This window comes from Hypanus sabinus, chromosome 22 (genome assembly GCF_030144855.1).
Source record: "Hypanus sabinus isolate sHypSab1 chromosome 22, sHypSab1.hap1, whole genome shotgun sequence".
Lineage (NCBI taxonomy): Eukaryota > Metazoa > Chordata > Chondrichthyes > Myliobatiformes > Dasyatidae > Hypanus > Hypanus sabinus.
The window spans coordinates 36,055,292-36,071,846 of record NC_082727.1 but is presented as its reverse complement, the minus strand read 5'-3'; the positions used below and the strand labels follow the sequence as shown (position 1 = coordinate 36,071,846).

Genomic DNA, 16,555 nt, shown 5'->3' with positions numbered 1-16,555 from the left:
GGCTGGTCAGAGCTCTTGATGCAGTTCCATCTCCTCCTGAGGGGCGTGTGGACTTTGCCCAGGGTCTTCTTCCATATCTCCCAGCACCGATTATTTCAGAGCTTCTTTCGCTTCCTCTGCCAAGTTAAACGACATCTTCATGCCTTTGATACTCACTCTCAAAATCGCCGGGTATATGAGGAATGAATTGATCCCATTATGTCCAAGCTTATCGCGGATCTCCTTATATCCCTGCCATTCCTGCGTCGTACCGGAGCTGTAGTCGGCGAAGGACTGCAGCTGGGTGCCATCAGGGAGAGTAGGTTTGGCTGTCCTCGCGCCCTCCAGGATAGCCCGCCGGTCGGTGTACCGTAGAAGCTTAAAGACCATGGTCCGCCGTCTTGCGGTGTTGTTGGAAAAGATCTTATGTGTTCTATCGATCTCCAATGGAGTGCTGTGGGAATTCTTGAGCACTGGAATCCAACTAGATAGCATCTTCTGGAGGTAGCCTCTCGGATCGTCGCCCTCAGCGCCTGTCGCTAAGTTGACCAGCTGCAGATTGTTTTTCCTGGATCTGTCCTCCAAGTCGTTTAGCTTCTTCCATAGCTTATTCACCTCCGTGAGTCAGAAGTTAGTAACTTTCTCATTCTTGCGTAAGCAAACCTGAATGTTGTCTATTTTGCTGAAGACCGTGGTAAATTTTTCAGCATGAATGTCCGCTTGCTCCTTTAACGACCGGAGAATATTGCCATTCTCTGTCATATGCTTCTGTATGGGGTCGAGAGCCTTTTCCAGCTACTCCTTTAGCATGTGGGCTACCCTTTCTTGCAGCGATTCCATCTCCGTTGCCATTGTTTGCTTAACTAGCATAGTTATTTCCTCGGATGAATCGCTAGTTTGGTGTCTTCTGCTGATGTCTTGTTTCCTGGTTGAGATTGAATCATTTTTGGGGTCATGTCTTTAGTTAGATCTTTCTCCAACTCAACCCTATATTAAGACCGTCTATGAGCCCTAAAGAACGTGAAAAAGGAGGGTAATATGTTAGCTCTCAGTGCTGTGCTGCCATCTTGCCTCGTGCCTCAGCGGAAGTCCCAGTAATTTTGATGGTCTGCCAAGGAAGGTGATGTCGAGTTCATCATAAGGAGGTAAACACCAGTTTCCAAGCAATAATTTTATTTCATTAGTGATATTGTCAAGGGTTATGTGGAGAAGGCAGAAGAAAGGGGTTGAGTGAGAAAATAAATCAATCACAATTGAATAGCAGAGCAGACATGATAGGCCAAAAGGCCCAATTCTCCCCGTGTGTCACTTGATTTTATGGCCTTAAATCTTTCAAGAATATTTTACCCACGCTCACATGTTTCACACCTCCGCACAAGCTTCATTAATTTTTCATTAAAATCTATATTCTAATCTATCTGAACCATGAGAGTGAGCATCAGATAACCAGGTAACTGTTTATTGAACATTTTTACATGGAGAAGACCTACAATGCATCTTTCAACATTCAACCAGAAGTAGTCTGGTAGAAGAATTGGGCTGGCTGGTGGTGTAGTGGCATCAGCACTGAGCTTTAAGGCAGATGGTCCCAAGTTCAAGCCCAGCCGAGTCCCAGCCACAGTATCTGCACAGAAGAAACACTTGGCCACCTACTGCCTGGCTTCCAGAGCTCCTCTGGCATTTTGTGTGTGTTGCTTCGATTTCCAGCATCTACAAATTTTCTCTGGTTTGCAATCCATATCCCAGCAATGAAGTCAATATTCATCAATAACAACAGTAAACTGTAGTTATATAACATTTTACGTGACAAATATTGCTTTATGGATGGCTGTGCAAAAACAGATGCTTAGGAAAGATGACCAAACTTGTGGAGGCAGGGATCACATAAAAAAAGACTCCTTTTGAAAGTGCAATAGGGCTATTAAAACAAAACTTCACACCATCTTAGAAGTTTCCACCCCAGTTAATCTGATCAACTATTCTGGTTAGTCCACCAACCCCTGACCCCCCCCCCCCCACTAAAACCCCTCTATTTCCTACACTGTAAACACTTTTTATAAAACAACATTTGCTTTGAATTTCCAGCATCTGAAGAATTTCTTGTGTTTATGATTTACCACTCTTTATAATGCTATTCACATTGTAAATACAGTACATTCTGGTATTTATGTATTTTTGCATACGTTCTTCCACATTGGTACTTTAACATCGAGCTTTTTTACATAATTAATTATTCTTCATAATTATTCAATGTTGTTTGATTTTGTTGCATGTCGAGCCAACACACCACAGCAACTTCCTAATACATAGAAATGTAAATGGTGAATAAAGTTGATCCTTCAAGGGGGGTGGAAAGGAGAAGTAAGGAAAGAAATACAGATGGCAATTCTGGCAAGATGGCTAAGATAGTATAGAGGCATGCTGGAAATTCACACCAGATTGTGAGAAAGAAAGTGTCAAAGTGGAAAAAAAACTCTGGAAATGCGCAGAGCTGGACTTTTGGTGGCAGCTTAGTAAAGGCCCGAGAGGAACCATGAGAGAGGGCTGAAGATAAAAACATGAAATATTAGAGGATGCCAATATAACAGGAGAAATAAAACAGAACAATGTATAAAAGGTCAAGCATCTATTGGCTTATTGTAATTAGATACTGAATTATGACTGGAAAATCCACATTCAGTCAATTGTGTCTCGGGTAGATCTAATCTGGCAGCCTTGAGGCTGACTCAAGGAGACACGTAATATTGTTTGCTCCCGCTACCAGTGGCCTTTAGTAAAATATAACATTGACCAATTTACATCCAATGAAATTTAAAATGAATTCTCACTACAATTTTGTTCTTCTCAAGTAGTTAAGAAAGAAATATCAATCATTAAGAACAAAGCTGCCAGTGGGGATGAGAGGTGAAGTCCATCAGATTCATTTTCAATCTCAGGTCAAGTAGTCAAAATCCTACAAGCTACCGTCTCCAGGCTCACATGATAGAACATAGCACATAGAACATTACAGTATACCCTAAGCTCTTTAGCCCTCAATGTGGTGCTGACCTTTTAATCTACTCTAAGATCGATCTAACCCTTCCGTCCTACATAGTGCTCCATTTTTCTGTTATCCAAGTGCTTATCTAAGAGTTTTTTAAATGCCCCTAATGTATCTATCTCAACCCCCTCACCACCCTTGGGAGGGATCGACCACTTACCTCTGACACCTCCACTGTACAATGCTCCAATCACCTGAAAATTACGCTCCCTTGTAATGGCCATTTCTGCCCGGGGGGAAAGTTTCTGCCTCTCCATGTGACCTATACCTCTTTTCTTGTACACCTCTATCAAGTTACCTCTCATCCAAAGAGAATAGCCATAGCTTGCTCAAACTTTTTTCATGGGACAAGGGAAATTTTTAAAAGCAAAATTTCTTGTTTGTCTATGTTAAAGATAAAGTTTAATGGGATTTGTGTTTGAATAAGTGTGCCAAATGAAATACAGTAACAACAATTGCAGGATAATAAATATTGTAAGAAACAATGAAATGACCGAATGAGAAAGCTGCAAAAATAAACATCAAGTGGGAAAGCTGGTAGCGCTAAAGATAGGTGCTGGTCAACTGATTCGGACAGTAAAAACAGCAAAGAGGAAGTATGCCAAGATATCTTAGCAAATGCGATCTTACTGATTTCATATAAGCTCTATCAGTGTTTAGTCTATATTTCTAAGCTGACATGCCAGATATAGAACTGTACCCATGTGAGTGGCAGATAACTCAACAACTGTTTTATTAACATTCCAATTTTCATGATACATCATGCAACATTCGATGTTTACCATATATGGTTTACAACTACAATCCACACTAAGATTCGAGGAGCAAGTGGGCTGAAGAATTTGAATGTAATTAATCCATCATGGGATAAAATTTGTGGAATAGCGGAAACCAATTATGGAATGAAGGATGCTGGGAAGATTCTGAAAGACCATCACATGAAATTCAATTTTGTTTTTTCAAAGAAAAGCAAATTGCATTCATATAAAGCCACTTGCATGACAAATCTTGCAATATGCTCTCAGGATTGCTACATAAATCATGAATTTAGGAGGCAAAACCAAACTTTGGTGGAACTGATTCTTTTTCCTGTAACATCTATTGGTGGTTGGCAGACCAACGTAAGATGCATTACCGCCACCTACTATGTTGGAGTGTGGAGTACAGAGACAGAAAGTATCACAACTAAATTACACACACACACACACACACACACACACACACCCACACACACACACACACACACACACACATTAAAACGTTTAGTGATATTCAGAAAGTCAAATGCACACTTAATGTACATTACAATAGCAGTGCTATCCGAATAACCTTTCCATGTTAAACTCTATTATCCCAAAGATCACAATTTAGCAATTAATTGTTTCCTTTACACCTCACAGGAACTATATTCAAACAATATATACCGCATTATTTCTTGACAAGTATCCTCCCGAACATATGCCTGTATCAAGCATATTCATTCTGAACAGGGAATTATTTAGCCTAGTATATCCAATACATAAATGTGTAAGCATAAATTCTTCTCTCCTTTTATACCCATCTCCTAAATGACTTCTCACCATCCTCTTTAATTTTATATGAATACTGTTCTTTCTTTTCCTTATCCAACTTCATTGCCACAGTGATTGAACAGACCTTTTAATTATGACTTTCATCTTCCATTTATTCAAAGGCAAAACTTCATTTATATCCTTAATTTTAAGTGATTGCTTGGCAAGAATGTCTGCCACCTCATTTTCTTCAAACCCAACTTGGGCAGGAATCCATATATGCAGGCCTAGACTCTGCAGCCTGAACAGATGTTGTCAAATCTCAAGAAGAATGTCTGCCCTACAATTTGAGGAACCTGATTTAATAGATAAGACCAAGAACGAACAAGAACACAGACATACATAATCAGGACAAACTTCTTCAAAGGCTAAAATGATAGCAACCATCCAAGACATGAATCCTGATACTTTGCCTGATAATCTTTTCGTAAAAGTCATCTGAAACTTTGGAACATAAACAGAAACACCTTTACAACCTCTAATTATATCTTTTGAACCATCTGCGTAGATATGCAAGAATTCATAATATTGTCTTGCAAATATTGCTGAACTACCTGTGCCACAGATAGACAATCAGTCCTCATCTTGGTCTCTTCCTAAGGGCCCATGTTAGCCACAGGGCAAATTGAAAAACCATGGAGGAGTGACAGAAAGGGATACACTGGGACCACAATCCACATTGAACAACCTTAAGATTTAGGGCCCATTCAATTCCTATCCAACCAAAACTGAAGACCTTATGAATGCAGTTCACCCAATACTCTACTAATGTAGGCAAAAATGGATGACCAACTTTACGTCCTCTTACATTAACCCAATACATCAACACTAACCGTAACCTGCATTGATGTAAAGGGAGCTCACCCATTTCTACCAGTAATGCTGAAATTGGGATGATTTAATAGCACCACAATATAATCTCAATGCTTGAACTTGAACTTTAGCTGGGGGCTTTAAGACCACTAGTGAAGCAACACATCCATAATCAAAGACAGATCTGATTAAAGCAATATACATTTGTTGAAGTGACCTTCTGCTCACACCCCAATCACTCAACTAAGCACCTGAACACATTAATGGCTTTTTTCACACTTCTCTAGAATTTTATTCACATGCACCTTCATGTTAACCTTGCATCCATCCATATACATGGAAACATATTAGTGGAGGTGATCAAACATGAAGTTTTTAAAGGAAGGTGGAGATAAAAGAGTTGAACTGATATAAACTTTCTAATGCTCCCTTCTAATGAGAGTTGTAAAATTAGCCAGCTCCTCATGGGCACTAGCCTCTGAAATATCCAGGACATCTTCAAGGACCCCCAGCAACCAGGACATGCCATCTTTTCATTGCTACCATCAGGAAGGAGGTACAGAATCCTGAAGGCACACACTTAACAAATTAGGAATGGCTTCTTCCCCTCTGCCACTCGATTTCTGAATGGACATTGAACCCATAAACACTACCTATTTTTGTGGGCTTTAATTGCACCACTTATTTGACTTAACTGGGCTCACATTAGTAAGCAATTTCACAGTATTTTTCTCTATTGTTATGTATTGCATTGTACTGCTACGGCTAAGTTAATAAATTTCATGATATATGCCGGTGATATTAAACCTGATTCTGATTCTGTCAAGGCAATTCAGATCAATACCGCTGTTCTGCTTAATTTCCAATCATTCCTATGCAAAAAAAAATTATTCTTTCCTCTACTCTTCGACTAAGTAACTAAGTTAATTTGACAGAGAAGCAGTAATTGTTTATTTCTGTAGTTGGTTATACATTGATTGGGTTTCAGCTACTGAACAGTGAAACTCATGGACACACTAAAAATCGCAACAACCTCTATCAGTCGAAAAAATGCAATACAGTAAACAGCCAAAGTTCATTTTTGAAACCTCAGCGTATCTCAGTTTCATTTCCAGGTTTCCATTCACTTCTAATCTGTGTACATTTGATGATGCAAGGAAGTTAAATTGACCCAGATAAAAGCAATTATGCACCATTGTGTAAAAACTAAAATTCCACCAGATCATCAAAGGGCTAGTTTTCCTTCAATTAGAAATAGTCAATTCTTTCCACATAGAGCAGAAAACAATTACATACTAAACGTGGGAAATTCTGAAGATGCTGGAAATCCACAATAACTCACATGAAATGCTGGAGCAACTCGGCAGGTCAGGTCGAGCTGAAATGAGTAAACAGTCAACATTTTGGGCCATAACCCTTCTTCAGGACTGGATGGAAAGGAGGGGAGAAGAAAACGAAATAAAATGGTGGGGGGAGGTGAAGGAAGATAGCTAGAAGGTGAAAGGTGAAGCCAGGTGGGTAGGAAAGGTAAAGGGCTGGAGAGGAAGGGATCTTAAAGGAGAGGAGAATAGACTACAGGAGAAAGGCAAGGAGAGGTGAATCCATTGTTGACGATAGGCAACTGAGAAGAGATGAAGGGTCAGAGTGGAAAAAAAATCCCCTCCGTCTCCCCATCCCCTGTTCCCCAGTTTGGTGCCCAATGTCGACTGACCTCTTCCCTCCTATACTGCATTCCTCCAGTAATTTGCATTGTATTATTAGTCTATCTTCTCTTTTGTCTTTCTTCTTCACAGTCCTACTCTTCCCATTGAAATAATGGGGTCATGGATTGTGCACCATCTAACTTTGTATGGGAACAGAGAGTTCATACCCAGTTGTAAAGGTCGGGGAATTCAGAATTACATGACAAAACCCCATGGGGAATTTAACAATGGAGTATCTTGAAACATATACCGCCTACTAATGGTTAGATGGTTCTGCACTTTGTGTGATAACACACCCTCAGACTACTGTACCTGTTGCCACATAACTACATTCTAACATATCCTTTCCAATATTGAACAAGACAGTGTGATTGCTATTCATTTCATTTACTGTGACTTGAATCCAGAACAGTTAGAGAAGGAATTTTCCAACTATTTGGGTCTACCTCGGAATGTCAAGAATCTTGTGTTCAACTAAGTAGAAAGTTATTCAAAAAAAATTTACATTTACATTTTTAAAAAATTTACATTGTTTTATGATACTGAGTTACCAAGTAAATATCACAAACTTTCCTTAATGAAAAACATACCAAACATATCTTGCTGAAACTAACCATGGGAATCAGGTTTGCACATCTGATTTCCAAAAGGAAGTAAAATTATAGATGCTAACTCTTTCTGGGTATTTTTTTAAATCATTCTTGAGAAAAGGGATTTTGCATCCCGAGTTAATGGAATATCAGTGAATATACAGCACCGAAAAAGTTCTACATTTAGCAATATAACACACGAGTTACATCTAAGATACTTCTAAACACTATACATAGATTGTTACTGCTTCCTTCTGCATCACTCTGAAAGCAAAAGATCATCAGCAATGGCTCTGTCACCTGGCGTTCTACTGCCAATTCTGCACTTTGGAAACTTGGTGCACAGTTAGTCCCAAATGCCATGAATTTCCAGCAGTAACTCCCAAAAGATACAGGTGAAGTACCACGAATATGATGACAATTCAGATAAATTCTCATGCCAAAGTGCTTTTCAAACAGGTCCATTGTTATCATCAAGCCAAATTCCGTTATCATACTGTACAAGATCAGATTTTTTGGCCTTCAGCTGGAAACAAGCTATGTTTAAAATGTGTGTCTCTCTGGATTGATTTCAAGTAAAATTGCTGTTTCATGGAAAGTAGATCCTTAAAGCTCTTCATTGTCTATTTACACCTGTGTTAGGCCAGGTATGGAGTAATAGACTAGGGGCAATACCGGTCTTAGTTCCTCCATTGAAATCCATTTACATTAATCCTACAATCATTCCATTTTATTCTCCACACACTTCCAGCACTCTCCCACCCTCTAGATTCTAACACCCACCCATAATAGAGGTGATTTACAATGATCTCTACACCACACCTCAAAATCAAGTGTATTGTCTTTCAGCCATACACGCGTAGACAGCGAAACAAAACTTCCCTCCTCTGGGGTCAAGGCACAGACATAGAGATCACATATCATGACACAGCACACACCATCACAAAATGATGTCAGGCACGAGTCCTGAAGATTGACAAGTTGACATAAAGTGAGAGGTGCACGTCTATGTATGACAGAGTAATGTTACAGGTGCCAGTATAATAAAAACATAGAGTAGTATAAATACATGAAACAGCAACAATAGAAGATGACAAAGTGACCAGTCGATCATTGACTAGGGCAGGGGTGGGCAAACTTTTTGACTTGTGGGCCACAAAGGCTTCTAAAATTTGACAGGGGGGCCAGACCAGGAGCAGATGGACGGAGTGTTTTGGTAATACACCTCATAAGAGAAAATAAAATATCATGGGATATGTAGAAAACATGTGCTTTAATTTCAATTGAAAATGAACAAATGCATTACAACAAAATATCTGTCTTTGAAGTCCCATGGTATTTAGCTATTTATTGAAATGACTTTTAAAACACTGAAAATTAAATGAATAAAATACAGCTTTCTTTAATAGTAACAGTTATTATTTTAAAGCACTGAAAATTCTGTTATCCTTCAAGATATTATCATCATCACTCTCCTGCTGACTGTCTTTATTTCAAAAACGGTAGGAGATGCAGGTCTACTTGTCCTGCTCCTTCTTATTCAATTGTCCCGTGCCACAACTCAACAACGACCAGCACAAAGACAGAACAGTGGCCAGTATGCGGAGTGCGTTATTTGATCTGGAGCGCATTTTTTATTTTGAGAACGTACGTGCACCTGCGCACTACTCATGTCCATCACTTAACAGAAATGACATGTAACATGTAAGGCTTATTGAAAAAAATATTTTCAAATGCATTTTTTACATAACACAAGGAAGAAACTTATTTTTAATTTCAATGGGAACAGTGTTGTTGGTCTCCCTTTTTAGCCAGCGCATCAAAGTCTGGATTTAGTTTTGTTGTGGCGATTCTCAGGATGGATCTGAGGTGTTGGTCAGTTAACTTGGATCTGTGGCTGGCTTTGTTGATGTTCATGACGCTGAACGCCTGTTCACACAAATAGGTCGAGCCGAACAAAGAGTAAAGCGCAAATGTGGAGTAATACGCTGCACCTCAACAAAGGTCAATGTGTAGCGGTGTGCTACATGCAGCGCTAAAATTACCACACGGAGTCGGTAACTGCAGTCGAAGAAAAAAACTTTATTCGAAATCCCCAGCCTCACTTTTAAGCCTCCCTCAACCTGTCCCCCTGCGCAGAGGCTCCAAAGCTCTGTGCTCGCAAATCCCCGCAGGCTACCTCCCTTAGCCGGAACGCTGGCTAATTGTGAGCCGGTTCGGATGTGCCAGGAAATGGGTCGCCATAAATGTATATAGAGTGCGTCATCTATTGGGAAAACGCCAGAATTGCGGGGAAAAAACATTAACAAGGTTTATTAATATAATTTCATCAAGTTCTGTGGGCCGGATTAAAAAGCTTAACGGGCCGCATATGGCCCGCGGGCCGTAGTTTGCCCATGCCTGGACTAGGGTAATCAGGCAAGGTGTAAATACGTGCTGAGTAGCAGTAGCGTGTTAAGCAGTCTAACAGACTGTGGGAAGAAACTGACGCCCAACCGCACGGCGTGGTGCCTTCTTTAGGACTTCGTATGTGCCTGAAACTGGAGGAATCACGGAGAATCAAAAAGGAACCTTGCAGTGATGTGCACAGCTTCTTTCTGCGCACTAGAGGTCAGGGCTAAGCTGAGTAACTGGATTTGAAAGTTAACAGCTCTGTTGCCTTGACACGGAGCCTTTAACACCAGAGTGACGCAAATGCTGCTGATATTGGACTGCCTCCCAACAATAGTATAGTCTGCTTGGATTCTCTCCTTCATGCAGACCTGTTTGACCACTACGCACCTGGCGATATTTCTATAGCTAACACTTCTTGGTTACAGACATACAAGCATCTCTCCAGCAGTTTGGGTTCCATTAATTATAACATTATCCAAAACTGCCTGGCACAGACCCTGTACAACCACATTCTGTACATCTTCCCGCTGTCGGTGGCGCACTGGTACTGGCGCCCGGTGGACTTCCCGCTCGCTGCGCCTGAGCTGCCCAAGGTGCTTTTGGACGTTGCTGCCTGCCTCCTTATTTTCGACTTCCAGTACTTCGTCTGGCATCTCCTCCATCACAAGGTGCCCTGGCTCTACCGAACCTTCCACAAAGTTCACAAGTACACGGCCACCTTCGCTCTTACAACTGACCATTCGGGTGCCTGGGAGACCCTCTCGCTGGGATTCTTCGCCGCTCTCAGCCCTGCCATCCTGAACTGCCATCCTCTAACCAGTTACCTCTTCTTTATCGTCAATATCTGGCTGTCGGTAGAGGACCACTCGGGCTACGATTTCCCCTGGTCCACGCACAGGCTGGTGCCCTTTGGACTGTACGGAGGGGCTCCTCACCATGATCTACATCACATGAAGTTCAAAACCAACTATGCTCCCTACTTCACGCACTGGGACAGGCTCCTGGGAACCTATTCCACACTACATAAAAAGTCCCACTGATTTATTTCGAACTAACTTGGTGAAGATATTTTAAGAGACTAATTTAGGTATCATAGACTCTTAAATTTATTGAGGAGCATCACTGTGATTTACCATGAAATCAACTGCTCAGGAGACTAAAATTCTTGCCCTGAAGACAACGTTCTCATTTTCTTAAACTGTAAAGCACTCTGTTGATTATTTTTGTTATTGATCAGTGATTAAAAGCAACCGAAATTGACATAAATGTATCGTTTCTTACATGACAAGGTACTTTTGTAGTTTTTGTTACTAAAGATTTTGCTGTATATTTTAGTTAGTATTCATAAAGTTTCAAAATAATAAATGTCTGCATTTACTGTATCAATAAACCAATTTAATTTACATATTCTTTATCGGCATTGGTGTGATATTTGAAAAGTGAAAATATCTTTGTCTTCTCTGGTTGCCATAGGGAGCAGATTGAGTTCTCCACTGACGGAGCACCTTAAATTCCAATACAGTATTCACTTAAAGTGATCATTCGAAAGTCATTCCAAATTTAGTATGTCCATGAACTTTCCATTTGAGCATCATTTGAGAGCTTCCTATACACCCTGTATGTAAGGCTTTCGATTTGCTAAACTGGAGAAATCCTGGTATCAGCCGAGAACTAGAAATAATTTGTAGTCTCAAGTCTGCATAGTAAACAAAGATTAAAAGGAGAGCTGCTTTTACATGGTGACTTATGGAAAACAAACTTAACTAATTAGAGTTTCTTCAGTACTTGCTGCATAAGGTCAGGACAGCGACTTTACGCAGAGAAATTTCTTAGAAGCATCAGTATAACATTGACATGATAATTTGATTATACTTGAATTTAGTTGATTTACTTTACGTGGGACAATTTGCCTTCTTTTGGATAAATCTTTGGTATCTATGAGAGAACACTTTGGTATCTATGATAGACTTCTATTTTTTTCACCAAAGGACTGTACGTCTGCAGTAAGCACTTAGTTAATACCACTATAGTGTGACAGCTCAGCACATTTTTTTGTCAGTTTTCAATCCCCTGGAGTCTGATTTGGACCCAGAATCTAGTGAGAAATGCAAAACTACATCCAGCTCAGTTATGGATAACACCGTCTATGAGAATGGAGGGTTCCGGCCAAATATGTACAGCCTTCAGAGCCACAGCAGATGATTTGTAACAAAAGAAAAGCATTTTGGGTAAGGACAATTGGGTGTTGACTTAAGTATATTGTCCAGAAATTTACATTCCATTATAGCTACATACAGCATGGTTATAGCTTTCTCTACAAGGAAGGCTTTTGCATGCGTCAGGATTTTGGTTGCTTCCTAGCATAAATGAAGCACAACTGCATTACACTATACTTCTGTACATAATAAAAATCTCATGCAGTTGGTTAACTCAGCTTTCAGCATACAACAAGCAGATCACATTAATATTCTGCTACACTAACAAGAATATGTTGCACTCTTTCTATAACACTGCCAACTTGCCTTTCCAGAGCTTGTTATAAAGCCCAGTGTCTTTCAAACTACAATCAGAATTAAGTTTAATATCACTGGCGTATGTCAGGAAATGTGTTGTTTTGTGCTGCCAGTACATTGAAATACATGATAAAAAAATCTATTAACTACAGTCTATATAAAAGTAAAATTAAATAAGTAATGCAAAAAGAGAGGGAAAACAGTGAGGCAGTGTTCAAGGGGTTATTGTCCACTCAGAAATCTGATGGCAGAGGGGTAGAAGCTGGCCCTGAAACTTTAAGTGTGTGTCTTTAAGCTCCTGTACTTATTCCTTGAGGATAACAATGAGAAGAGAGAATGTCCTGGGTCATTGGAGTTCTTAATGATTGATGCCATCTCTTTCAGGCATTGCCTTTTGAAGCTGTCCTCGATGCTAAGGACACCAGTGCCTATGATGGAGCTGGTTGAGTTTACAACATTCTACTGTTTTTTTCCTATCTAATGGCCCCTCCATACCAGACGGTGATGCCAGAAGGTAGAATGCTCTCCATGGTACATCTGTAGAAATCTGTGAGTGTCATTTGTGACATGCCAAGTCTTCTCAAACTCCAAATGAAATATGGCCATTGTAGTGCCTTCTTTGTAATTGCAACAATATGCTGAGCCCAGGATAGACATTTAGAGATGTTGACACCGGAAACTTGAATCTGCTCTCCCTTTCCACTGCTGATCCCTGGTTGAGGACTGGTTTGTGTTCTATCGACTTCATCTTCCTGAAGTCCAAAATCAATTCCTTGTTCTTACTGACATTGATTGAAAGGTGGTTGTTGTGACACCGCTCAACCAGATAATCTATCTCCTTCCAGAACCTTGTTGAAATTCTGCCAACAAGAGTTGTGTCATTGGCAAATTTACGGATGGTTTTAAGCTATGCCTAGCCACCTAGTCTTGGGTGAAGAAAGGGTAGCATGGTGGGCTAAGCACACATCAATTATGCACCATTGCGTAAAAGCTGAAATACCACCAGATCATCAAAGGGCTAGTTTTTTGTTCAATTAGAAATTGTTCAGTTCTTTCTAGATTAAGAAGAAAAGAATTATATACTAAACACGGGAAATTCTGAAGACGCTGGAAATCCACAGTAACTCACACGAAATGATGGAGGAACTAGGCAGGTCAGGCATCATACATTGAAATGAGTAAAGAGTCAACGTTTTGGGCCGTGCCCCGACTTCAGGACTGGTTAGAAAGGAAGGGGGAAGAAGAAGAACAAAATGGTGGGAGGGAGTCGAAGGAGGATAGCTAGATGGTGGAAGGTGAAGCCAGGTGGGTAGGGAAGGTAAAGGGCTGGAGAGGAAGAGAACTTATAGGAGAGGTGAATGGACTATAGGAGAAATGCAAGGAGAGGTGAATCCATTGTTGACGATAGGCAAGTGAGAAGAGATGAAGGGTCAGAGTGGAAAAAAAAATCCCCTCCCTCTCCCCTCTCCTCTGTTCCCCTGTTTGGCGCCCAATGTCGACTGACCTCTTCCCTCCAATGCTGCATTCCTCCAGTAATTTGCATTGTATTATTCTCTTTTGTCTTTCTTCTCTACAGTCCTACTCTTCCCTTTGAAATAATGGGGCCCTGGATTGTGTCCCATCTAATTTTGAGCAGGACCAGAGAGTTATACACAGCTGTACATATTAGGGAAGATAGAATTACATGAAAGCACCTCATGGGGAACTTAACAATGGAGTATCTTGAAACATATACCACATACTGATGGTTAGATGGTTCAGCACTTTGTGTGATAACACACGCTAAGGCTACTGTACCTGTTGCCACAGAACCACATTCTAACATACCCTCTCCAATATTGAACAAGACATTGTGATTGCTATCATTTCATTTACTGTGACATGAATCCACATACAGTTATAGATGGAATTTTCCAACTATTTGGGTCTACCTCGGAATGTCAAGAATTTTGTCTTCAACTAAACTGAACGTTATTCAAGTAAAACAAAAAAGATTTACATTATTTTATGATACTGATTTACCAAGTAAATTTCACAAACCTACTTTCCTTAAGAGAAAAGATAACAAACATATCTTGCTGAAACTAACTCTCGGAAACAGGTGTGCACTTCTGATTTCCAAAAGGAAGTAAAAATATAGTTGCTAACTCTTTCTGAGTAATTTTTCTTAATCATTCTTGGGGAAAGGGATTTTTCATACCTAATTAATGGAATATCAGTGAATATACAGTACAAAGTTTTACATTTTATTTAGCAATACACCACACTAATTACATCTAAGATGCTTCTAATCACTATTCATAGATTGTTACTGCTTCCTTCTGCTTCTCTCCAACACCAATAAATTATCGGTAATGACTCTTCACCTCAAGTTCTTCTGCCAATTCTGCGCTTTGGAAACTTGACGCAGAGTTGGTCCCAAATGCCATGAATTTCCAGCAGTACCTCCAAAAACATACAGGGGGAATACCATGAATATTCATCTAAACTATCGTGCCAAAGTGCTTTCCAAACAGGTCCATTGTTTTGTCAAGCTGAACTCAGTTATGATACAGTACAAAATCAGATTCTTTGGCCTTCAGCTGGAAACCAGCTTGTGTTTAAAATGTGCGTCTCTCTTCATTTATTTCAATTGGAATTGCTGTTTCATTGAAATTTGCTCCTTAAAGCTCTTCATTGTCTATTTACACCTGTGTTAGACCAGGTGTGGAGTACTGGATAGTCTAGGGGCAATACCGGTCTTATTTCCTCCATTGAAATCTATTTACATTAATCCTACACTCATTCCATTTTATTCTTCTCACACTTCCAGCACTCTCCCACCCTCTCGATTCTAACACCCACCCATAATAGAGGTGATTTTCAATGATCTCTAGACCACACTGCAAATTCAAGTTTATTGTCTTCCAGCCATAAATGCGTAGACAGCTAAACAAAACTTTGCTCCTCTGGGGTCACGGCACAGACATAGAGATCACATATCATGACACAGCACACACAATCACAAAATGATGTCAGGCACAAGTCCTGGGTGGCGTGGCCTGAATACTGACAAGTTGAGATAAAGTGAGAGGTGTACGTCTATGTATGATAGAGTAATGTTACAGGTGCCAGTATAATAAAAACATAGAGTAGTATAAATATATGAAACAGCAACAACAGAAGGAGACGAAGTGACCAGTCGATCATTGACTAGGGTAATCAGGCAAGGTGTAAATATGTGCTGGCTGGCAGCAGCGTGTTAAGCAGTCTAACAGAGTGTGGGAAGAAGTTGATGCCCAACCGCACAGCTGTGGTGCTTTATTCAGGATTTGGTATGTGTCTGAAACTGGAGGAAGCACAGAGAATAATAAAGGAACCTTGCAGTGATGTGCACAGCTTCTTTCTGCGCACTCGAGGTCAGGGCTAAGCTGAGTAACTGGATTTGTGAGTTAACAGCTCTACTGCCTTGACACTGTGCCATTCACACCAGAGTGAAGTAAATGCTGCTGATACCGGACTGCCTCCCAACAACAGTATAGTCTGTTGCGGACCTGTTTGACCACTACGCACCTGGCGATATTTCTATAGAGAACTCTTCTCGGTTACGGACATACAAACATCTCTCCAGCAGTTTGGGTTCCATTAATTATAACATACTCCAAATATGAGATGACACTTTTTAATTAAGCCATATTGCATGCATTGTAGATATCTGTTTTGTACGGGATTTGAGTAGCACCACAAATCTCTTTCTCTGGAGCAATGGAAATAAATTTCTATTCTATTCTATTTATTCTCGAAAATGCTTTTCCTCCCAGCAGTGAGCTTATTAGACTCACTTTCAAGAACTCTACAGAACATGTTCTCAGTAGTATTTATTTAATCATTTATTTTCAATTTCTACAATTTGCCCTCTTTTGCAAGTTGCTCCTTTGGCAGTCTATGCTTCTGTACAGTTTTTTTTCATAAA

The 16,555-nt window shown here is 40.2% G+C and overlaps 1 protein-coding gene across 1 annotated transcript; it reads left to right on the top strand.

The window, feature by feature from the left end:
- Positions 1-367: 367 nt before the first annotated feature.
- Positions 368-11,233, top strand: LOC132379822 (cholesterol 25-hydroxylase-like protein). The gene is made up of 2 exons (XM_059948102.1): positions 368-483; positions 10,425-11,233. Exons 1-2 carry the CDS (start codon positions 368-370, stop codon positions 11,128-11,130), a joined length of 822 nt encoding a protein of 273 aa, XP_059804085.1. The 3' UTR covers positions 11,131-11,233.
- The last annotated feature ends 5,322 nt before the right edge of the window (positions 11,234-16,555 follow it).